Source organism: Lissotriton helveticus, chromosome 10, assembly GCF_964261635.1.
Source record: "Lissotriton helveticus chromosome 10, aLisHel1.1, whole genome shotgun sequence".
In the NCBI taxonomy this organism is placed as follows: Eukaryota; Metazoa; Chordata; class Amphibia; order Caudata; family Salamandridae; genus Lissotriton; species Lissotriton helveticus.
Genome location: NC_136071.1, coordinates 619060977 through 619087390, shown reverse-complemented (window position 1 = coordinate 619087390; position 26414 = coordinate 619060977). Strand labels below are relative to the sequence as shown.

The window sequence follows — 26414 nt, the reverse complement described above, 5'->3', positions numbered from 1 at the left end:
CAGGGCTACAAATACTTGACCTACCACTGAGTTATAGAAGTTTGTCTGTGAATCATGTCAAGAAAGGTTCCAATATTGGTTTCAATCTGGCCTTGTACAGAAGGTCGGCCTCAGGCATATATCTTGCCCTGACTAGTACTTTTTTTGAAGTTCTGCTAGCATCAGTTGGGTGCGGTGCACATAGCCAAAGTGAATAATTTTAAAGGAAACATTGTGAGCGACTGCTACAGATCGTACTCATATGCGCCATCCATTAAGCTCTTTGCAGACCTTCAGCTGCCATCTCCCCAGTTCTAACAGGATATATTGCAGGTAAAGGTTCTTGTGGAACAGAACCCCTCATCATGTAGGCAGCATGCATTGTCTCATTGTAAAATAAGTATTTAGCCGCAAGAATCCTGAAGCCGTTACCTCCCCATGCAGCATGCTAGAATTATAGTAATTTTCTAATGTGTTTAATATGTTTTCAACACCTCTGGGTTTTCTTAGCAATGATGTCAAACTCCTCCTAGAAGACATAAGTGAAAATGCTGACAATGCACTAGTACTGAATTGTCTCCTCTTCCGTTAATAACCGGCCTATGCCCCCCATTTGTGAGGAAGGAAGCCTGTTGTAGGGTGGCAGAATAGCACAATTGCCAGAGACATTGGCCATATGCTGTTTATCAGCACCATTCTTTTCCTGCATGCATCTTCAGCAAGCCACTTTTCTGGAAACTTTAGGTGGTCAGCTAAATAATCAAGCTTCTGTCTGTAACATCCAGACTACCTTAATCCTGTGGGGTGATTTAGTTTATCACTGCCACATAATCACTGCCACTAGTTTAAAATCACAACAAAGCTATCCAGTTCTTTTAAAGAGTCTGCCTAAGGATTGCTGAAAGGTTTAGTATAAAATATAGGCGGTTGTATGCTACGATCTTAGTAAGGGCCTCCTTTCCCATAAAGGACCCTGGCAACCTATTCTAGAATAAACACAGTTCCAGATTGCTTCGTGCACCTGACTAAGAACTCCAGAATGAGCTGTTCTTTGGTGTGATAGACCTGACTTCTAGGTAGTTGAAGGAATGTGGTATCCAGAGTGTAGAAGTCCACACCCTCAAAATCTGTTGCTAGGCAGAGTTGAAAATGCCAGGGTTTGTGCCAGTTGAATGAGGTCCTTCCAGCCCTAATGTTAATGTTATTGAGATTCCTTAAGCACGCGAATACCCTGGGGTGTCTTGGCGCTGAACTGGAACCCAAACCCTGAGGAGAGTTGGTAGGAGGTGGGGATTTATTTATAAATAACCAAGTTTTCAAGGAGAAAGTTAGCCTCTTTCATATGTACAGGGAGTGTATTCCATAAGTTGGCAGCGCAGTAGGTAGTACTACGGCCTCCCCAATTCGCAGTTCGGATCCTTGGTACCAACATTAATCTGGCATTAGTAGATCTTAACTGTCTGCCTGGGTGGTACCATGAGAAGAGGTTTTTCAAAGGTATCTGTCCTATCCTATTCACTGCTTTATAGGCAAGGCAGAGTACCTTAAACTTAATACGTTGCCCCACAGGCAACCAATGGAGCTTTTGGATCGCTGCTTTAATGGATTGGTACTTAGGTATGTTCAATAAAAGCCTGGCTGCAGCATTCTGCACCATCTGAAGTTTTTTCAGATGTTGTGTCTGTAGCCCAAGGTATAGGCCATTACAAAAATCCATTTTTGACAGCACCAAGGTTGTTACAACTGTTTTCCTCAGATCATTGGGAATGTAAAGTAGTACCTTCTTAAGATTCCTTAAGAGATAAAAAGAGGCTGAGAATATAGCGTTAGTTTGTTGGGAGTAGGTGAGTTTGTTGTCTATGAGCACTCCGAGATTTTTGGCCTTCTTTACTGGATTTGGAGGCTGACCAGTTTCGGCCTGCCGCCATAGTCCATCCCATTTCGGTTGAAGATTACCAAAGATCACCACTTCGGTTTTGTCCGATTTCAGCTTTAGACAATGTCATCCCATCCAGTAGCTGATTTCCCTCATGTATTTCTGAAACTGCATTGCCAGGGATAATGTGTTTTTGTATGCCGCGACCACAATCTAGGTGTCGTCGGCATGAAATTTGAACTATTGTATTAAGGGTGCTAATTCCTAAACATTAAACAAAGATGGACTTAGAGAAGAGCCCTGCGGGGCCCTGCAGGGCCCTGCATGGCAATACGTATGGAGTTTCCTGAAACTGATCGAGGGACACTGTCTGTTTTCTGTTCTTCAAGTAGGATGATAACAAGGAACGAGCATGGTCCTTGACCCCTATGTGTTCAAGACGTTGAAGCAGTGTGTCATGGTACACCGTATCAAAGGCCGCTGACAAATCGAGGAGAATCAGCACAGCAGCACCTCCCTTGTCTATCACTGCTCTGATCTCTTCAGTGGCCTTGATAAGAGCTGTCTCTGTGCTATACCATGGACGGAAACCAAACCGAGAGGGGTCAAGTAATTCATTTTCTTGAATGAACTGTGTGAGTTGGGTGTTCATTAATCAGTGTCTACAACCTAATTGGCAAATCAGTTGAGTAGTTGCAGTCCTTAAAGCAGGAAATCATGTGCTTCTGGTGATATTTTGTTTTACACTTGCCAAAACTGCTCCATCCAGCCTCCTAAAGCAACAGCTGCATAACTAGAACAAACTGGATCAGGAAAAATAAGCAGCCCTGCTTGGCACCCCTTTCAATACAGCACTGTTTCAGAAATCACTTTGCATGTGCTAACACAATCCACATGCTGAGGCTGTAAACGCAGAGCTAATCTAGAATAACTGCTACAAAGTTGCTCACCTGGAGAACCTGGTGCTTTCAGCTTAACTTGTCGGATGCCGGTGATACAACTCTGGTGGGCTAAGACCCGACAGATGGGCTGGCAGGGGACACTTACTCAAATGACTTCCTTATGGCAGGGCGCATACCTCCAATCCGTGCCGACATTAAAAGGGTTTAGAGAGTGGGACTGTGTTAGGATTTCAACCCTCAGTGATGTAACGGGGGGCACCACAATGAAATCTTTTCAACAAGAACAGAATGATTTCGATTTACACAAATCTCATTTCTATAAGTTCCTTCAACTCTGACACCCTCTTCTACCCCAGATCCACACATTAGTATCCTTCCCTGAGTTTCAACCCTTAGAGGGCACGTTGCTTACAGGAGACCTAGGACCCCACAAGATCAAACAGGTCTATCAGACACTGACAATCCATTCACCCACCACCCTGGACAAGACACGGCTTGCATGGCAAGCAGATATACCTGAAATCACCGACGATGATTGGGCTAAAGCCATCGCCAGCCCTAGGGGTGCGGCGGTGTCCATACGTTTTCAGCTTATCCTATTTAAGTACACACATCCCGCATATTACACTAGGGTACGTCTATGGCGGATGGGCGTTATTCAGTCTCCCATGTGTCTGAGGTGTGATAGGGAGGAGGGGTCATTTTTACAGACTGTTTGGAGCTGCTCGGCGTTACAGCCGTTTTGGCGCCAAATTTGTTTTTTATGTGCTGGTATATCCCGACTGTAAGTTCAAAAATATGTTTATGTATATGTTTAATGTGGCACATTATGACAAATACATCGTTTGTATGAATATGGAGGCCGGAACCTGTCTGTAAGTTTTTCGTTTGTCACCTACATGTTCGGTGGGTGTTGTTGTATATCAGAAATATGGTTACCACTTCTCTGGCCATGGTGGGGCTGCGACCCCTAGATATTGCACAATAACCAAATAAAATGTGTTATTAAAAACAATGCTTCTGCTGAATAAATTCCTTCAGGAGTAGACCGGATGCCACTCAGCTTCACTACTTTCTGGGGCACACCCATTGCTTAATTATGCTGATTGAGTGTTATATTGTATATGTTTAGATGATTCCTTTTGCATTTCATTCTTGTGTGTATAATGTACCTGTTGTTTGTACAGTGCTGTGATACCCTAACTGGTCATGTACGCACTATATAAAATTCCAAATAAATATAAGTCAACGCAGTGTGCATCTCCTGCTTCTGTATCCTACACATGCACAAGATCTTCAATTGGTTCCCTCGGAACACCAGACGGACCATCATAAAAGGAATCGTCACTAGCAGGCTATCCTGTGGCAATACTCTCTACGCCATAATCTACAAACAAATCCTACACGGGCTCTAGACCATCCAAAAAGTAGTCACAAGACTCATACTCCACTGCCCGTGCCGAGCCCATATCACTTTGCATCTCAGGAAGTTACTCTGGCTCCCTATACATAACTCATCTTTTTTCACATTGGCGGTGTTGGAGGAGGGAATCGGACTGCTCGCCAGACCCTGCGTCCGTCTGACACACAGTTATCCGATACTGACGAGGGACCTTGAAGGCTTCCTATCACGGCAGAACATCGAGCAGGGAAGACCCCACCGATCCCTTTTTCTTGGGAAAAGAACAGGTACAACTTGCATTAACCTATATCAAGCAAACTAAGGGTACTGGCCTGTGGGATATTTAAAAGACTCTGAGAAGAGTCAGAAAACGGCATCGTTTTTTACATGATTTGAACTACCTCCCTCTAAAGTGGCGAAAAAGAGGAGACTGACATTAATCAGATGGATCAATACTAATAAAAGTCCCATGTGAGCAATAACGACACCACAAATCATAAGGATGTAACTAGGATTAAGGAAAAGAAACAAATGAAGATGCTATAAGGATCTCTTTGAAAACGGCAACCACCCAGTGCCTGAAATAGGAGAAGCCTATACATCTTGTCTTGAAAAAGATGGTTAAATCCAATTAAACCATCGAAACGCGTCGACGCTTAGTTTGACATAATCAAGGGCCGGAGTTTACCCCAGAGATAACAGATCTTGAGTGTGGCCTGGAGTAGCTCTCAAATTGTAGATTCCCTGATATGTACCTGCATGACAAATAATAGTGTCTGTTTCTGTTTTCTCCTTAAGATTTATCTCTCCCTGTGTGATTATTTGTTTTTATGAGTACACCCTTTTTCGAGGAAAGGATTGATTTTAATATGAAATGATGTCAATGTATATGTATTTGAATGTCTTCGTAATGTAGTGTTTTTAATTTTGTACTAATAAGAAAATTTCCTTCTTACTTAAAATAAAAAGGAAATACAAAGGAAATTGTTTTTGTGCCAAACTTCTATTTTTTATACATGGGCTACAATGATGTAATATATGCAACATTGCTCACTAACCGGTGGTTTCACCAAGGGATTCTCTTTCTTTACTCCCTATACACAAGTGCAGCCAATTCAAACTTCTCACACACACATATACAAAGCCCTACTCAACACAGGACCAGAATATCTGAACAAGCTGCATACACTTTCACCAACCCATTAGACACCCACAGTCTGCCTTGTCATATAGATATGCTTTGCCTACACACTGTGTTAAGTTAGCATGAGCCTATTAGGAGTTTAAACGCCATTTTACCTTTCTGCTGCTACTGCACACGACACCTAATTGTTACTTTAGCTTTGAGCCTAGTAGAATGTTTTGCTTCACACAAGAATAATATGTTGTTGCTCTGATATCAGCCTTGCTTGATGAGCTGTGTCTGTACAGTGAGTGCTGAAGCCTTCAAGGATATCTCGACACAGTGGTTGTTGTGAAGTCTGATCTTCGCACGTTCCTAGACATCACATACATGCAGCTGCGGCCAAATTCTGGCTTTAGGCGCGTTTTATATTGCTTTGTACAGAGAATACACACACACTTGATGGTGCTTCACATGCAGAGAGCTGGTGGAAGATGATGTGATCCCTTACCACTGGGATCTGAGTTATGGGGCCGCCCTGCTAAAACCCAGAGACCTTCTTAAATATAATATAACATACTAGCAAGGGAGGGTGACAATTAGGTGTCTTTTACCCTTCTTCCCTCTAGCATTTTAACATGCGTTCACCCTTTGTATTCTAAGGACTAGTAACTATGCTGATTACTTTGTTTCTTATAATATGTTTGCTTGTATTAGCTAAGATACTGCGCTTGAGAACACCGCATTAGAAAATAAACATTTCAAATGTGCACGCGTCCTCATTTACTCCTTGTTCTGAATTAAAATGATTGTATAACGAAAGAGTGTTCATGTGTTCCACGTTACCTGAGGTGTACTAAGTCCATGTTCTGGTTTGTCTAAACATTGGGAGTTTTTAATAACCAATGAGACACTGTAGCTAGTCTGGTAGGGGATTTTGGGTACTAAGGTGAGTTTTGGCACACCCTAATTCACTGAGGTTCCAAGTCTCTATGCACAGTTCTGTATGAGAACGGAATCCCGGCGACAGCCTCACTCGCGCACACACCCTACATCCACAAAAGCAAAACTGCAGATCAATCATTCTCCTACATCGCACCCAAGACATGAAGTTGCCTCCAACACATCAGAGCCGCCTCCTCACTTGAGTTCTGCAAGAAGCTGAAGACCTGGCTCTTCATATAGGCCCCTCGGAGCCACACACCTACAGACCTTGCCCAAGCACCTGGATACCCTCTTGGGTGATTAGTGCGCCATATGAATCAACATAACACAACTTTTTTCACTTTGGTAGGAGTTGAACAATGTGTTTGGAGTAGGAGCTGGCTAAGAGTTGACCTTGAAAGTAACTGTGGGCATTTGGGTTTGATCTTCAGCATGTGCAACAGTTGGATCCCCCATGTCTGTAAAGTCAAAGAGAAGACTGCACAGAGCATAGGACAGCTACTCTGCTCCTGCCATGACTTTTGTGTCAAAGTTGAGGAGCTTTGAAGCCTTGCCTAAGGTGTCATGATCAGAATTATTTTAGTCACTCTGATATGGTAGGGGAATCGAGGGATTCTAGTATGCTCGAAGTATTTACATAACCAAACCCTAAAGGCCATAATAAAAGTCCATTATGTACCCATGCTTGTGTAATACTTCATGAGGCAGATACGACCACTAATGATTATTGTAAATCCCTCCTGCTGGAAGATTGCTCCTGGCACCGTGGAAGGTAATAAGCAGAGAACCAATGTCCTTGCAGGGGGAGCCAGGGGATAGGTGAGTTATGATCCACCTTTTTTTTGCTATTCTGTGGCAATGTATTTTGCTACAAACCAAAACAAAATCCTGTGGAACATTTTCTGTCAGCAAATACATATTTAGTGCATATATCAGGTGGAAAACTAGATGCATGTATGCCTTTATTGTTTGTTTTATGTTCTTATTCTATATGTGTAGAGTGATTTTTAGCTAGCAAACCAAGAAACTGTAATTGAGGTTAGTTGTCTTGCACTTTGTAATAGCATTTTTTCTGCATTTCTTTCCGAAGGTACATGTACCACGTTTTGACCAAGAACACCACTGTGACCGAAAACAACCGAAATTTGCTAGTGGAGACGATTCGTTCGATAACTGAGATTCTTATCTGGGGAGATCAAAATGACAGCTCAGTGTTTGAGTAAGTGAACTAGGTTTTTTGTATTATTTGTCAGGGTATCTCTTTAAAGGAAAGTGCTTAAGCATTACTTTAAACATGCCAGAAAACGTTTCCTTGAACACATCGTCAGAAAGAATGGACTATTGAGATGGTGTACCTTTCACATGAGAAATTATGGACCCTAATGGACATTTACATGGTCCATACAATACATAAGTAAAATAAACCCATATGAATATTTTTTATTTCTAGCGGTGTTCCAGACAGCTTTAGCTGTCTCTCTAGCCTCATACAATGAAAAAAGAAAAATCAACTCTTTTCATCCATTGATCTTTTCAGCTGTCCTTCACATTTTGCATAGGCATTAGTTCAGACCACTTCAGCCATTGACTCTTTTGTACTCTGAAAAATGAAGTCCACTTCAGTGCAAATGAGTGCGGTCAATGTTGCACTTTCCGAGGCCTTCTTCGCTTTCCAATCTTTATCCTTTTTAGGTCGGCGCCTAGTATACTAAGACATCTTAGGGACTTTCATAAAGTTGGCCTGGGAATACATTCTGCCCGTGGCTTGCTATTGTCTTTGTGTTTTTCAACTCACATTTGATGGATTTCGATTTGCTGGCTTTATTTGATTTAGGCAGTGCAGCTGAGTTTGTACCTACCCATGCTAAAGCCATTTTTACAGTCGTTTTTACACAAACTTGTTTTCTATAACAAACAGGCCTTCAAATATTGGTTTTCTCTAGTCACATTTCTGGACATTCAAAGACCCAGGTCAAATGTCAAGCTGTGTTTTCATGGGAGCCTGGTGTTTATTTTGCTTTCTGCTGACATCAAAGTGAGAGTGTTTATATGAAAGAGAAATACAGCGTACTTTCTCCATGGAGCCTGCTTGTGACTTTTTTTAAAATATATTTTATTTTAGACATAGCATTCAGATTGCAATTTTTTTCTGTGTATAATTCCTCTTCATTGGTGAGTCCATTTCTAGTGTGAAACTTCCTTTCTAGGAACAAAGTACAAAACTGCATATCAGTCTCAGTGACCAGGTTATACCAGGCATCTTTTGGTGTGTTGCCCCTGCCTTTTTGCCATCTAGCCTGTTTTTGATGGTATGCTGGGCTTCATTTTTGCTGGGATAGTGTCTCTCTGCACTTTTTCAAAGCTATTTAGTGCTAAAGAGCAAGTGCTCCTACTGTAAATTGTGTTATGATTGGTTTTCCATGAATAGGATATTTGATTTACTAGTAAGTCCCTAGTACAGTGCACTGTGTATGCCCTGTGCCTGTAAATCAAATGCTGCTAGAGGGCTTACAGCACTGGTTGTGCCACTCACACAAGTAGCCTTTCAAAGGTGTCCCAGACCAGCCACTGCAGTGTCTGCGTACCGTTTTTCTGCCATGTCAACCATGCAAGTTCATCCACTCTCGTGGCCCTATCCTTCCCTTTTCTTACATGAAAGGCACCCCTCCGGTAGGCTCAAGGTACCCTTGTGGGCACAGTGCAGCGTATGTGAAAGGTGTTTTAAATGACTTGATGGGGAAATACTGTTTTTTTCGTTTTTCACTATTTAAAGGCTGTCTGTTCCATAGGCTGTCATGGGAGCTGCACTGTAACATTTTACAAGCGTAACTTTCTATTGGACAAAATAGAAAAATTGAGTTTAGGCATCCTGAACTCAGATTTGGAAACTACATCTTTTAGTGAATGATTTTTATATTGTGTGTTTGAAAATGCCACTTAAGTGGGCATTTTCTTGCTTAAGCATCCAGTGTGCCTCTGCCTGTTTGTTTATTCACCGCCTGGGTTGTCAGTGACAGGTGCTGAGGATGTGCAGTCACACTAGACAGACACAATGGGGGAGGTTGGGGTGTGTCCTGCCTTTCCTGGTTGACTCAAAGCCAGGCTGAATAGACAAGGCTGCATTTACAATAGTGGGAGAACTGAGGAGAGATTGAAAATTGGTAAAGTGTTTTTATATTAGTGTCACAGCAGGAATTCCTGCTACCTAATGCCAATATTGTTGGTTTTGGGTCTTCAAATACGGTTGTTGAGGTTGAGGGCCCATCTGTTGTTGTTCTCCCCTGTCTTGTGGCCATCGTTTGTTCCTCCCTCTGTATTGGCCTCTCGGTAAAAAAGGCGACTGACCAGGAAAAGAATGCTGAATCGGTCTACCCCTATTTGGTCTGGAGTTGTGTTGAGCTCCACCAATTTCTTGGGGGTTGTCGTTATCTGAGTCAGATGAATAAGTATCAGAGGGAAACCGTCCTTTAAAGGGACGCCTTCTTCTTCGTCAGCCTCTTTTCTCGCTATTGACAGACCTGAGGGCCCTTGTGTGTTTTGGGATTGTAATTGGGTAGTTTGCCTTCGCTGGTCGTTATAATCGCCTCAGGCCCCCCTTTTCTGTGTGCATACAAATCACTTAATCTCCCCATATTTAAAAAAAACAAAAAACTTAATGAGTCTCTGTGTAATGCAACTGGTGCTCATGCACAGTGCGCCATTACCCTTGGGCCAAGTTAGTGCTATATAAAACTGAAAAATACTAGCAACATTTGGGGGCACAATGCAGGAGTGAAAGTATTGTAGACACCATATATTTATTTATTGCAGTAGAACTGGCCTGCATTTCATCCACAGAAGGGTAGCTGCCCCTTTTATGTGATACTGTTTCTCAGTTCATGTTTAAAACCACTCACTTTTAATAAATACTTTCCAAAAAAACACACTTCCACATATTAAAGAAGTACACCTTCTTGAATATTGAATGCAACCGTATCATACTTTAACATGTTTGCTGAATGTTCTACATTTCAAATATTTTCAAGGTAAAGCTCTTAAAAGTGCAGTTCTTTACATATGGTGCTGTTAGAGCTTGGGAAGTTAGGGTACTGAATGGCTTTGTTGTTCTTTTATCCAATGGGTGCTGATCTTAGAATCACATGCACTTTTTTGCCAATTCACCATGAACCCAATACAGAGACCTAATTGATGTGCCCACTCATAAATTGGTGGTCAAGGCATGACAACAGAAAGGGGGTGTAGTCACGAGGAACGGAGTCATGCAAACCAGTGTCTGACTGTCAACTTATACATTTACTTTTTTTAAACTGTAGCAAAGAAATTGGCAACAAGGACAAACGTGGCAGTAAATCTGTTCTGGTTTAATTGATTGCAAAGGCATTTTTAAATATCTTTTGGGGCTAAGACACCCTCTGCCGAGATCTTTGTGTGCCCAGGAAATCTTAGAGGATAATAGCAATGGTCCTATAACTCTGGTGGTTAATGCTGTTGCTGAAGAGATCTGTGTGTTGTCTAGTTCCAGTTTTGACTGCTAATACTGCATAGAGGTTTTTTTTGTCAACTTTATTGGTGTTTCTAAATCACATGCAGCATGAGGCATTGTTAAATTTGCATTTTACAATTCGGACAGCAAGGCCCGATAGACTTTTTTTCGTATACGGTTTAGTCTTAAAAGCATTGGCTGCCATGTTCACAATACAATTTTCAACACTCATGATGCTTGATACTTAATTGCAGAACAATTGTAAGTTTCATTTGGAACAAAGGAACTATACAACTCCCTAAACCCCTGGCTGGTGGCCACCTACGTTTCTTAGGAGTGTGAGTGTTATCAGTAACATTGCTCACGTCACTTTTATGGAGTCGGATTTTACAGAGTCACTTACTTTGTGTGTTCTGCATGGATGTCCTGGGCAGGCCCCTCTGCCGCCAGGGGAGGATGTATCGGATATGGTGCATGTATGTTTATCTTGTTGATTATGTATACATCTTTATGCCTACCTTCTAGTCTTAGCTAGTGGCTAACTAAACTGCTAAGTGAAACCAAGGGTAAGAGTGGGTATGTTCAGGTGTTCAGTAGGTCCAAAGTTTAGAAACCTTCATGGTGAGTGTCCCATGACATCGCTATTGGTTTCTTCCGCAGGCCTCTATATTGCTCCCTGTGGAGCGCTCCACTTTCCGCCCTTCCCCATTGTATAACATCTTCTCGCCAAGTCGAGATATTTTGGGGGAGATGTGGAACCTGACCTACGAATCTAGATTGTGCTGTGCAGTTTTTGGGACTGGGTACAAACCCCAGCAAACATCTCTCCCCAGTATACCGGTTAGGAGGCCCTACTGTTTGCCCTATAGCAGCTGCTACTTGTTACCAGTAGGTTGAGAGCGCAGGGCCTGACCACAGCAAATGTAATAGATTTGCATAGTGTTCGTGCTATCTGGGATATGCTGACACACCTCCTGGGTACATGACATGACATGTAATCTATGTGGTATAAGATAAGCTCTATGTAAGATCATAAATTGTATACGTTTGAAAATGGAGTTGCGTGAGACTGTCTTTGGAAAGGCTATAATAGTCTTTGATTCCGTATCTTGTAGGTCTCTCCCAATACCCTGTCCCCATTTGTCTTGTAGCTGAGTCAGGGGTACCGCAAGGTGGGATCTCATTCCGCGGCATAGCCAACGCATCAGGTGTCTGCTGTTACCCATTAGGGGTACTGCATATATGAATTTGTGTGTGGCAGGGGCCAAGTGTAGTTCTACATACAGGGTGATGTTTGCATGCGTAAGAAATAGGGAGTTCGGAAGGTTGTGTATGAAATCCATATGGGTTAACAGTATACCATACCCAAACAGTGTCCCCATTGTTGACACTCCTGCCTACTCCCATATGCGTAAACGTTTTCACGTCACTGCATCCATTGGGGTGGGGAGAACGAGACGTGGTATATTTGGAGCATATAGAATAGTCTTGGTCGTGTACTTATGGGCAAGTTTTCAATGTTCGAGGGCAAATTTAACAGTACTGGGGCCTGAGCTGGAGTGCACTCTCGGGAATATAACAGCGTATGTAATGCACCTTGCTCGATATACGGGGTGTGTAGGCTATTTCTTGTAGATTATGGTGTGCTAACCAGTATGACCGCCACTGTAGTTGACTTGCTAAGCAGTAGGAATTGATGTCTGGCGCTCCGAGCCCCCCCAATCTGTCGGCAGCTATAGTTTGGTTAATCCCACCGAGCGCCGTGCTTTCCCCAGATCAATTCCTTTAGTTTCATGTTCAGGGTTTCGAAATATGGCACCGGTACAACTACTGGTAGGTTGGTAAAATAGTATAAAAGTCTTGGGAGCATTACCATTTTAGATGCATTGCATCCTGTCATGGATGCAATTTGTGAGCGCAGAGAGGAAATGGCTTTCCCGAGGTTCCCCTCCAGCAAGTCCCGTGTCTCCCTGTATATCTGGACCCCTAAATATTTCAAGGTGCTATGGCCAACCTGGATTATTTTTTCTCGTAAGGCGATTGTTGCGGTCGAAGGGCCATTCTTGAAGAAAAACACATGTGTTTTGTTAGCATTTATGGCTAGTCCTGAAATTTGCTCAAATATTGTGAAGATATGAGCAATATGTTTCAAATTGTCATGCAGACCTTTCACATATAGCACTATATAGTCTACGTAAAGCGACAGCATGTGTGTTGTGGGCCCAATGGGCATTGCACAATTCAGTGACTCCTGCCGCATCCGTTGCGCTAATGGTTCTAATGCAAGGACAAAAGGTATTGGGGACAGGGGGCATCCTTGTCTCGTTCTCATATGCACGGAGTACTGGCCGGAGATGTGGGCTCCTGTGCGCCCTCTTCCGGTGGGGGAGGCATATAGTAGTTTGACCAACTTTATATATCTTGGGGGGGGGGGGGGGGGGGGGGAGGGGGAGAGGGTACCAAACTTATTAAAGGCGGCCAACACATACTCCCAGCTTAGGGTATCAAACGCCTGACGCAGGTCTAATGATATACGTCCATTCGCCTGGAGGTCGTTAGGGGTGGCATCCATTACATGATAAAGTCTCTGTATGTATGAAGTCACATAGGTCTGGGTGTATAAGTTTTGGTTGCATCTGTAGTAGGCGTCAAGCCAGAAGTTTGCTCAATATTTTATACTCTGTATTTAATAGTGATAAAGATCCATATGCTGGAATATCAGTGGGGTTCCTGCCCGGTTTGGGTAGAGATGTCAAAAGTGCCTGTGCCAATTCTGATGCATCTCCTGTAAAGTATTTACAACAAGGGGTGGTGATGGACAGAGTCTCTGAATTAAGCAGAATACTCTCACCTGTAAAGCACATCATGTAACCTGCAAATCACCATTTTATTTTTGTAGATAGGTAAGTGGGTTACTGCTTTTGACACATATCCTTTATTACTTGCAGTACATAAATTGTAATCCTAATGTAGCACAGTGAGCTATGAACCAGCGTAAACAAGCCTCTTGCAAACTGCAAGTCATGGGTTCAGAACCTTATTGTTTTCTTTCTCAATTTGGTGTATAGTGCTGCTGAAAAGGATTCCTTTGCGTTGTAGTACATTTTTATAAATACAGACTGCACCATTACATATTAAATCAATACTTTTTGTTTCTCCCAGTAATGCACTCTTAACATTTTCATACCTTCTTAGAATACATGCATGTAGCTTATATAGGAAGGGTAAACAAAGTCAAAAACTTGCCTCAAAAGTTTCCTTTAAGTACTTGACTTGTAAAGTGATACCTGTGTGCCTTTTTTTTACCCTTCATTGTTTTGGAATCTAGGTATTACGCTCTAGGTGGCTCCCAGCCAGGATCATTCTTGAATAGAAATAGGGCTGTTGTCCCTTTAAATTAGGCCTTTGTTCTGGGCAATCTTAAATTGTAAATAAAAAAGCCCCTTCACTGCCTGCAGATTCCTGCTCAGAACTGAAAGCAGACAACCTGTGGGCCCTGCTCAGTGTTCCTGTATTGGCTAATTACACTGGGAAAAATGTTCGCATATTTCACTTGGTCCAGCCCAGATCCCGGTTCGAGTTCAATAATAACTGTCTCATTCTTCAGACTGCTTGCATCAAACCGACTGTTCAGTAAATACTATGATGGCAGCACCTTCAGTGCACTGTCCTTTTCTATCCTTTGTGTAGGTGGGCGCTACAGAAGTAAACAATTGCAAAACTGTCCCAATACCTTATTAAATAGAGCTGTAAGTGTGTGTAATGCACCTGGTGCGCACTCGTTGCAAACAAAGGTTTTGAGTGGTGATTGCCACAGATTTATATTGCTGAGCGAAGCACTCAAATGCATGATCAGTTGCTTGGTGCACATAGCCTTGGTTGCAGCGCACAGAGCTCTTGAACTGCCGCACTCAGAGGAAACAAATTAGAGGGAACAGTGGTCATAACCACTGGCAGTCACTCTGGGTAGCATTCCAACCCATCATTTCTTTTGCCCATTGTGACTTATTAGACAGCAGATGGCTTTAAGCAATTCGGTACTGACCCGGCCTGTCATGGGAACAGTCCATCCTGAACTGCAAGACAACTCCTTCGCTAAAGGGACCACAAGCAACCCAAGACTTGTTTTGGCCTTTATAGGCCTAGTCAGTGAGATGTAGCTTGGATCCTGTGGCACAGCGGGCACGGGACTCAAGTGTGTTCATTCCCTTGGCCATTTAAGGTGTTCTGCACCAAACACACAAGAGATGATGGGGGGAATGCTTGCAAATAGTCTAAAACACTGAAAGTCACTATGGGTAGCTTTCAAACACATTGTTTTTTGCCCATTGTAAAGAATATTCCCAGATGTGGTTCTATTGCTCATGGTGCCACAGAATCAATGCTGTACCTCACTGACGTGGCCTAACTAGGGTGAAACAGCCTGGAGTTGATTGTGTTGCCTTCTGGGGTGGACCTTGCTTGCAATTTCGGGGTGGAATATTCCCATCTGGATCAGGATCCGGACCAGTATTGATTTGCATAAGGTGGGCCTCTGTCTAGAGTGGCACAGATGGGTTGGATTGCTCCCCAGAGTGATTGCCAGTACTTAAGACTATTTGCAAGCATTCGTTCTGTCACCTTTCACAAGCTTTACTCACAGAATGATGCTTCTACTGCATGAATCCGATGCTGAATTTAAGGTTGAGTTTCTCGTCGATTTTTAATAATTCCAACTTGTGAAATCATACCAGGTTTGAAATTACATTTGTTTTAACCCTGAAAAGTTTGAAATTGGGCACCATCTCAGATATTTCTGTTACTCACAAGTTGACGCTGCACGGGTACTGGCTCACCCATACATGCCACACTCCTTCAGACATTATGAAAGGTGAGTGCATCTTAAATGACAAAGCACTTTTGAAGAGCTTTGTAATGCTCAAAGTGTGAAATAAATTAAACTGTGCTGGAGAGATTTGGTGATCCTATACAGGTATTGTTGTTTCTTTAGACTTTGAATCATTTGATGTTCAGTGTCCTGAAATGATTTTCAAACGTCACCGCGAAACTGTATCATAGTATTGTATTAATTAAATGCTTTTTGTTTTTTTTTTAGCTTTTTCCTGGAGAAGAACATGTTTGTTTTCTTTTTGAACATCCTGCGCCAGAAATCTGGTCGTTATGTCTGTGTTCAGTTACTCCAGACCTTGAACATCCTCTTTGAAAATATCAGTCACGAGACCTCTCTTTGTAAGCGCACATTAGTTTCCTTTATTTGTCAATGCACGTCTTCCTGTTTGTTGCATGCATTGCTGCTCTGATATCGGTGTTGTTTTTTTAATCCACTAAGTTTGACATGTACGTTATTTGCAATGAACACAGGTATCCAGTTTAATGTAACCGTGACTATCGAATTATCTGCCCTACATCCCTTGTATTATAAACCAGGCCATGACTACAAGAAGTATATACATGTACATGTTGCATGATATATCAAGCACAGTACGATTAATTGTGCAAAGTGAATGGCCCCTTTTGTTTTTGGAAGCGTCCCTTCTTTTATACTATCTACATCACCTGGATTTCTAGAGACTTGGCCTTATCTAGTCTTCTAATCTTTAATGTACATTGTAAGATCTACTTACTGTAATAGAGCATTCCTGGCTATTTTAAAATATTGAGTTGGTGGAATACTTATCTCGTATTAAATTTAACTGGAAGACCTATAAAAGCCATTATGAACTCCCATAAAGAAATGTGAGACTAGCATTGATTTATGTAGTATTTTTCTTTCCCCCTGGCATTCGTCCCTCAAGCAAGTGCTATGGCTAATGGGTTCACTTTCCAAATTAACAAACTCGGGAGAGTGGAGTCATTGGCCTAAGCCCCATAGTGCAAAGAACTTACTAGATGCATGTTTTTTAAAGGGGGACTACTGGACTCAACAGATAAACACTACAGAAAGTCAATACATGAGGCAGGCGTGTTTGGGTATGATGATGCTTGACGTCAAGAAGGATTGTAGTGCTGTTCCTCTGAGAGTGGTCGTGAAAGTCGCTTAAGAACCGGGACCTACTGTGTCTCACTGGGATCTACAGGGGGAATCCATTTGTTGGATTTTAATGCCTCACACACCCTTTCAGGTGTCATGTTTCATCATCTGGGCTGCTCCTCGTCAGGTCGGCGGTGCAATACCCAACGGGCTCACCTCAAAGAGGGGCACTTTCTCAGAGATCTTTTATCCAACAGCCGTTTGGTGAAGTGCGAGTGTGGGGCCAGAAAGGTGTAGATGTGGTAGTGAGTTATCTTTTGGATTCCTGCATCTACTCCTGTGTTTGGACGCTTTGGGAGCAAGCTGTCTTGGGGGAAATTACACGGCTTGGACGAACTGCCGTCACTTGCACAGGGGCCGGGACTGCGAGACCCAGGGTTCCGCGCATACTAATCCAGCGCACCTGGTGTCTCTTCCCGCCCCCTGCTCCTCCCTCCTTCACCGGCTACAACAGCTCGCGGCCCCCGCTTCGCGGGAGCCGCTCGGAGCTATCTTTTGGATTCCTGCATCTACTCCTGTGTTTGGACGCTTTGGGAGCAAGCTGTCTTGGGGGAAATTACACGGCTTGGACGAACTGCCGTCACTTGCACAGGGGCCGGGACTGCAAGACCCAGGGTTCCGCGCATACTAATCCAGCGCACCTGGTGTCTCTTCCCGCCCCCTACTCCTCCTATATAACAACGCCCCCAACGGTTAGCGGGACGCAAGCGGGACGCACGGACGAAGACCGGACAAAGAGCAGGCCCTCTGAGGCCCTCAGAGACCGAGAGAGGCCGGGCAGGGCCCACTATTCTGACAATTTTGCCGTGTTGTATTCGTCTGGTGATGTCTTGGAGCCCAGGGAAATCGTTGGCAGAGAAGGGTGGGTGTACAGTTAACGGTCCCCTAGACACTTACTGTACAAAAACATCAGTTGAACAAGATAAAGAGAAATCTATAGCAGCTCGTAGATTAGAGCGTCGCCGCTCCATTGAAAACATAAAGAACAAAATCCCTACTGCCTCTCCGCTTAAAGATCTTATGACTACTTCTGAGGGTACTTTATCTACTGAAGATCCTTTATGCTTGGAAAGCTTTCCAATGTTGCTACGTGACTCCACTCCAACACCTCTGGGCCAACCAGGTCAAAATGCAATACATTGTTCACCCTCTAGTTCGGCAGTGCCTGATGTTAATCTGCCTATTTGCCATTCGATACGACCAAAGCAGATTCTAAGCAAACAGAGGAAAGTTGCGCAAGCTAAGTGCCATGGACCACCGCCTGCAAAAAGAAGACGGAAGGGGGGGGCCGTGCAAAAGCCAAAGGTTAGTCATTCGGACTTTGGAAAATCTTCAAAAGATATTAATAACATTGTTAAAAACCCTGGAGCTCAACTGCCTAATAAGGTAACTTTGGTTACCAGGACACCTCCACCTATAGTTGTCCAAATTGAGAACACTACTGTTCCATCTGAACTATCGGTTGATACTCTTCAAAGGGGTATTTTTACAGTCGATCCGCTTGATAATATGGAACATTTAATTAGGTCCTTTATTCTACCAATTATTGAGAGATTAAGGAGGGTGGAGGAAAAACTTGAAGCTATTGAGGTGGCAGTTAATAACCACCAGGGTTTACCTAAGGTTGTGGGGAGCGGGGTTTTGGAACCCTTAGTTATGATACCTACATGTTCTCCTAGTTTTCCTAAATGTGGTGATCAATCGACTAGTCACTCTATTTCCAAAAACCCTATAGCTCCACCCCTGAAACAGACCACCAGCACAGTAGGATTAGCAGCGACTGGACCTATAAAACCTTTAAGGGGGGCTCCACAACAATCGAAAGGGGGTTCAATAACTTACACTAAACCTCCATCTCGTAGAATCCCCCAAGTGGAGCTGCCCCCAGAAGCCGCACCGTATGTGGTTGTTTTGATGGGGGTCCCTAGTTTACCAACTAATAAGAGGGAGGGGCATTTTCAACTTAAAAACAAGATCATGCACTGGCTAGCCCAATATAGACCATTATCTCATGATATTGATGGTGAAATTGTGCATGTTAGACGAATCCCCTGGTTGGGCAGCAGGGTTAAGGATATAGATGGTGACCTAGTTGTTGTCAACTTTCGAGATCCCCGAGCCGTCACTTATATTCTGAATTGGCCCCAGGGTGGAGGTGGTAACTCTATAATACCACGCCCCCTGACTTATTTTTATCCTAGGTCCCTGGTCTTCCCTCCAAACCACATTGGCGGTCAGATACCCAACCAGATTGTTCCTCCTTTAATGTCTTTGAATCCTGGGTTTCCACTAGAACCTCTACAGTATCATCCAACTGCTGACCCCTTTGGGTGGAGCAAGGTACCGTTCAGGTCTTTTAGAAATCCGAATAGGAGGATGGAACATTTGCGACCATTTACACCTTTGGAAACAACAAATAGGTATGACATCTTCTCTGGTTTGGATAATTGCGATTGAAGATCACAGAATGACCACCAATCAGATGGGCATACCAACCTAATAGAGGCTAATGTGGGGGGCTCCAAAACAGGACACAAAATATTTTACCCACTGCCGGAGAGTACAGATGTTATTCACCTGAACCCTTCATCGAAACCCACCTTTGTTGCAGAGCAAATGTTCCAAGATGTGATACCACCTAGGTTAACCCAAAGGGGTGATGTTATTGAAGCTGGAGGTGTTCTGAAATCAGGACATGTGATTGGTGATCAAGCCTCTATTGAGGTAGGGGCTACACAAGGTGTTTGTAATAGTGTGGTTTCTAATTCATGGGCCTCACCAATAGAGGAAAATCCAGTATCAGGTGGGACAAGATTAAACACTAAACAAAAAATCACTCTAATATCATGGAATATAGCTGGTTTAACTAAAAATCTCCCCGACCCAGAATGGTCCAACTACATAGATTTTTGTGACATTTGTTTGTTCCAAGAAACTTGGTCCCTTGAAACGCCACATAGGATGGGATATAGGTCATATAATATTGCGGCAATTCCATCAGTCAGGGGTAGACCATCAGGGGGGCTTACGATTTGGATTAGTGTATCCTTGGAAGTAAAAATCACACAACTAACTACAGACTCTGCTGATATACTGTGCCTCTTATTGAAATTGAAGGACGGAAAGCGTATTGTATTGTGTAATGTTTACAATCGCCCTTGTGGGTTATCAAAGGAATCTGTAACTCTTGAAAAATTGGACAGACTCCTTACTGACCTTGAAGAGGCGTCTATTAGTATAATAGTATGCGGTGATTTTAATTGTAATTTCGAACCAATTACAGGGTTTGGAGATGTTTTCTCAGATGAGGATGGAGCCAATAATATCCCCCCCCTTATCATATGTAGAGGGAGTGAGCTGTACGACCTTAGCTACTCAGATAATGAGATTGGTATCAGTACATGGTCTGAGGGCGTGTAATGGTCGTCTTCCATCTGACTCTCCGAAAGCACCGACCTTTGTTAAAAACAACCATCAAAGTCGGATTGATTATATCTTGGCCTCTTTTGATATCTGGAAATTTTTGTTAGATCTTGAAATTGACCATAGATATGAAAGTGATCATCGCCCACTGCGTCTGTCAATGGACTCTAGCCTGGTCCCTAGCTCTAGGATTTTGATGACGCAAAATATTTTGGATAATCAAACTCATACTGGTCCACTAATAAGTAATAATAGGAGATCTCTTAAATGGGCTAGTTTATTAAGCAACAAGGAGGCACTATCCAATATTTACTCATTATTTGCGGACATTTTTGGAAAATATCTACTTAAACCAGTAGAGGGTGAGGTTTTTATTGACTTGCATAATGACTTTTTTAGAGCCTTGGTACCATTTGTGACGAAAATGCCGCATAAAAAAAGGTTGAACAAAACCAGTTCCATTGGCACCAAACAATGGTATAATAAAGAATGTCGTAATTGCAAGAGCAAACTCCTAGAGGCAATAAAGAGTAATACAACATACGTTATTAGGAATCTAAGGCAAGAATATAGGAGGGTGCAGCGTATGGCCAGAATTGAATGGGATGAGGAATGTTGGGAGAAGATGCTTATAGCTGTCAAACTCAAGGATAATGTGGGCTTCTGGCAATTAGTTGCTAATGAGAATACTGGAGGAAGGTCACCGGAGGACGTGTTTATTAATGAACAAACTTGGGTTGATCATTTCACCCATTTATATAAAGCCCCAGATAGTGACAAATTTGATGTGGTAAATAGCCCTTGGATGGGGTCAAATACAAACATTGTAGAGTTTAGCATAGAGGAAACTGAGACAGCATTATCCGCCGTGAAAAATGGTAAAGCCCCAGGTTTGGATAAAATACCAGGGGACCTATATAAACATGAGACCAGTATCTGGGCGGTATATATAAATAAGCTTTTTAATACAATAGTTGCCGGGGGGAAGCTACCACACAGTTGGCGGGGAGCAGAAATTATTTTAGATTTTAAAAAGGGGGATCGACAAGATCCATCTAATTATCGTCCCATTTGTCTTTTGGACATTTTACAAAAAATCTTTTCACGGCATCTTTTAAATCGTATGGAAACATGGATTGATGAGAATGAAATTCTTACCAAATTCCAAGCAGGCTTTAGACAGAACATAAGTACGATTGACCAGGTTTTTAGGTTTTGCTGCATATGTTGGAAATATGTTTTTCTGTTAAAAGGACATATTTATGTAGCCTTCGTTGATCTTAGGGCAGCTTTTGATTTAGTTTTGCGGGATCGTTTATGGGATTGTTTGTTTGCATTGGGATTACCAACCTGTATACTCCAACAGATAGCAAGATTACATGATAATAATTTTGCAAGAGTGCGTTGGGGCCCGAAAGGGGAACTAACTGAACCCATCCCGATTAGACGTGGGGTCTGCCAAGGATGTGTGTTGGCCCCTACACTTTTTTCTTTATTTGTCAACGACATCCCAGAATTTTTAGATAGGTGTAGTAATGACTCCCCAAAATTGAATGGGGTGAGAGTTCCATCCCTTTTATTTGCGGACGATACAATCTTGATCTCGCAAACGCCCATGGGTCTTCAAACCCTTTTGAACACTTTTAAATCATATTGTGACTCAAAGGGTCTTGAAATCAATGCAAAAAAAACTAAATGTATGTCTATAAACCCTCATAAATCCTTTAATGGGCAATTCTTTTTGAATAACCAAAGACTTGATCTGGTTACAAACTTTTCGTATTTGGGTGTTTCCCTTGATTCTAAAACCTCATGGAGCACACAAATCGAAAAGAGTAAAACTATATTTAACCAGAGCTCTTTACCGATTATAAAGCGCCATGGGTCAAGTCTTAGTAAGTCCATTTCACAAGCACTAGAAGTTTACAAATTTAAGGTTCAATCTGGTGCTTTATATGGAGCAGAAATCTGGGGCATAAAAGCATGTAACATCTTCACGATTTGTGAAAATAACTTCTTTAGAAGATTATTGAAATTGCCCAAACTTACTCCACTTGTACCAATGTTTCTGGATTTAAACATGAAAAGAACGGATCATATTGCACAACTTAGGCCACTATTGTTTTGGGTCAGACTCTGGAGTACTCCTGAACTCATAGACTATAGAGAAGGTATTATTGAAGTCAAGAGTCTGGATGCCTATAATACAAATCCATGGCTTAGACATGTTAATAGTTGGTTCCACCGAATAGGCCTTGCTCATTTTTGGGATGATCCATCTTGTTTGACTCAAAGATGTAAGATCCAGGTTAAGAATCAATTTTGGTTTTATATATATCACAACTACCAAAATAACCATCCTTGTGGATCCATCACACGCAGTTTTCTTGATTTTAAGGACATTCCACTGTTTGAGGAATTTTTAAATGAAATACAACCAGCCTTGGCAAAAAGCCTGTACTTAAAATTCAGATATGGTATACTAAAAACGAAAGTTGTACTAGCTAAATGGAATAAGATGTCAGGGCAACCAAAAAGTACTAACTGTACATGTTGTGAACTAAATATGAGTGAAGATGATACTCACATATTATTTTTTTGCACTGCCTATGATAAAGCTAGGAAAAGATGGATCAAACCCTTCTGTAAAGCCCTAGGTATTCGATCTTACCAGGAAGCATTTAGGATTGTTAAAACTGACACTAGACGCCTTATAGTGTTTTGTGTAAGCAGATTCCTATTAAATGTTGGGTATACACGGAAAAATATGGCTCTTGATCTGTAGGTAGTATACATGTGTACTTAGTGCAGGCCACGCTACTATGAGACATGCTGGTGATGAAAACTGTAAATATATTTGATTTTTATTTTTTATGCCTTTTTTAACAGGGATGACCCTTAGGTTCTAATTGTTGGAATGTAAAATTTCTGCTTCCCCTAGGTTCCAATTGTTGGATTGTAAAAATTTTTTTGCTTCCTATTGGCATTTGTATTTACTGTGTAATTGTGTTGTGTAATATTGTATCTTTTATGGCCAAAAAGAGCCGAAATAAAGATTGAATGAATGAATGAAATTAACAAACTCGGGAGAGTGGAGTCATTGGCCTAAGCCCCATAGTGCAAAGAACTTACTAGATGCATGTTTTTTAAAGGGGGACTACTGGACTCAACAGATAAACACTACAGAAAGTCAATACATGAGGCAGGCGTGTTTGGGTATGATGATGCTTGACGTCAAGAAGGATTGTAGTGCTGTTCCTCTGAGAGTGGTCGTGAAAGTCGCATAAGAACCGGGACCCACTGTGTCTCACTGGGATCTACAGGGGGAATCCATTTGTTGGATTTTAATGCCTCACACACCCTTTCAGGTGTCATGTTTCATCATCTGGGCTGCTCCTCGTCAGGTCGGCGGTGCAATACCCAACGGGCTCACCTCAAAGAGGGGCACTTTCTCAGAGATCTTTTATCCAACAGCCGTTTGGGGAAGTGCGAGTGTGGGGCCAGAAAGGTGTAGATGTGGTAGTGAGTTAAAAATGGGTCTGGGAGTACCTGAAAAAAACTTTATTCTGGGGGTCTCCTGCCTCAATTAAAAACAGTGTAACCGGCACCTATTGGGGTATGCTGTCCCCTTTTAAAGTGTCAGTTGTTAAGACTTGTTGAAAACAGGCTTAATGGTAACGGTCGACATGTTTCTCGCGTGTGCTTCAATAGACTCGCGATTCTTCAGGAACAGAACAGAAAAATTACTATCTACACTCTGGTTTTTGTAAATACATATGTGTTACCTTATGGGTTCATCAAAGACCTAAAGAGAACATTTAAAATGTCAATGTACCTGAGATGGGCTGAATCTGCCTAATGGTTTTAAGAATCCAGGCATCAACAGTACCCGGCAACCTGCACATCAGGCTTGCACTCCCATGAAAGTGGAGGTTTAGAAGTCCTGTGTGATGCTAGGTGACCTACCCACACTGCCGGGTCCGGGATGATGATGCTTGACCATATGTGCTGTGAAAAAAATACTCTTGTATTTGGTGGAATACAAGGTATAATCAGGACCAGGTCTACGGACCCTCTGGTCTCTGCAGTGCTTTGCTCTTCTCCTAGAAGCTTCAGGTCCTCCCTTTGTTGAAGATTATGTAGCTTACATATGCGGGTTAATGCATCAAAGTTCAAGGTCTCAGTCCGCGATATGACCATGGTATCAGCAGTACAGCCGAGTTAATATTGCTGCTACAGGAATGGCCTGAAAACCACATATATTCAAAAATGTCTATGGGTTTTGGTGCACATATAACCTGGACACTAGTTTATGGAAGACACAGACCTCCTACCAGAGGGACCATCAGAATTATTTCCACCTGGCTATGAAGTCAAATAAAACATAGAAAAACATTTGATGTGTACCAAATAGGTAATCACTACGTGTACCTTGTAAATGCAACTCTCATTTTGAGAAACATTATTATACAAGTATTCCTATAATAATTAGCATGAAAAACATTCACACGTGTACACAGTGCAGTTACATAACAAAGATTGTGCAGTTTAGTGGAGGGCAGTAATAAAGACTGTCTTTAAGGATTACTACCTCTACACCTCATAAGAAATACCAACACTATTTATTATACCTTAAGTGGTGGGAATACTGCTGATGGATTTTCGTATGGAGTTCACGTTGGAGGCACCAGTTCCTACCAAGTATGAAGTTACCTCCACCAGATTTCAAGGCTGATTGTCCACTCCTCTTAGTTTCTTCCTCGTGTCTGGAAGAGTTAACTTCATGACAGTTGGCAAAATAAATGAATGTGATCTTACCCAATTATGTAAGTGTTACATACCCAATATAGTGTGGACAACGTTTTAATCAATTATGGAGACTAAATATATGTATGAGCAGTGACGATGAACAGCTCTATTGAGCACACACTGCCATTGCTCATATTTGTGACATAAAGCCTGTTTGTGGTTGATATTCCAGCATAGTGTGTTGTCCACTAGAGTCACTCGCCATGATACAAGGATACTTTGGTAGAGAAACATTTGTCTTCTTCATTGACCCCACTAAATATGGCAGATATTACCATGGCAGAGTCCTTCTTCTCTTTCCCAGCTCTATATCAGACCCATAATTGTAAAACAGTAAAATGTACCTGCCAAATGCACAATGCCAGCCTAATATTCAGATTTATATGCACTCACACTATATTGGGTGTGTTTGATATTATTGTATTTGTCTCCCAAAGGGTATGTCTATTATTCCTATGTGCATAAACTACATGTACTATGATCATCTGCTTTATTGGCAGTTGTTTATCAGGTAAATGTTTGTAAAATATTCCCAGTGTATAAAGCATAGTCACAAGTGTTATCAGTAGGCACAGTGTGCATGTAATATTCACATTTATGAACTTCGTACACCTGTTCAATCTGTAATAATCAGCAATTTTGGAAGGATCATGTAAAATGTTGTAAATTGGGTACCTGAGCCCAGTATGTAATGTGTCTGATGCATCAGTGGACTAATAATGCATCCACTGCAAGGATCTGTGTTGGATCCCGTGTCCACAGCCTGAAGGCTCCACAGTTGATAAAATCAGTACCATTGAGTTGGGTACCAATAAATCCTTATTGTTTTGTACCAAGAGACCCTTTGCAGCGAAAGTGTGCTGTAGAAATTCAATTAGTATGTTCAATGCTGTATATGCACAAGCATGTAGGAAAGAGACACTCCTCACGCAGATGCAGCGAAGAGTATTTGACACATAGAATGTCTATTTACTGTTAGTGCTGGCACTCACCAGTAATCATCTACATCATAAAAAGAGTGTTTGCGTTTACATCCTGTATGTTTAATGAAGCCATCTATCGTCGTAGGTCTGAACTGTATACACTAGCAAAGTCATTAGAATCGCCCAGAGCTCGTGACATGCAAGGATGTCCTCTATTGGTCAACACCATAATTTCCTTCCTCATACAGCATATGTGGTAACAGTACATTCATAAACAACTTTACACTACACTTACTGAAAGGTATTCCCATTGGATAGTTAGGAAAAGAATAGTGGAAATTAAAATTAGTGGAGAAGTGTGGCTCAATGGTTAGAGCGGCAGACCCTGATGCAGAGGTCTAGCCCGGGACCAGGGTTCAATTCCCCGCCTCGGCGGGTCTTGAGCTCAAAAATTCCACGGACCTGATAATTCTCGCCTCGGTGCCTATTCCAATCATGGAGTCCCACTCTGCAACTCT

General features: G+C 42.2%; 1 protein-coding gene across 3 annotated transcripts in view; it reads left to right on the top strand.

The window, feature by feature from the left end:
* Positions 1 to 26414, top strand: part of CLEC16A (C-type lectin domain containing 16A) — a 654120-nt gene that overhangs the window by 40114 nt on the left and 587592 nt on the right. For all 3 annotated transcript variants that reach the window (XM_078663155.1, XM_078663154.1, XM_078663156.1), the window contains exons 2-3: positions 7318 to 7446; positions 15806 to 15939. In XM_078663155.1, coding sequence (XP_078519281.1) covers positions 7318 to 7446; positions 15806 to 15939 — 263 coding nt within the window. The remainder of the gene's footprint in view (positions 1 to 7317; positions 7447 to 15805; positions 15940 to 26414) is intronic.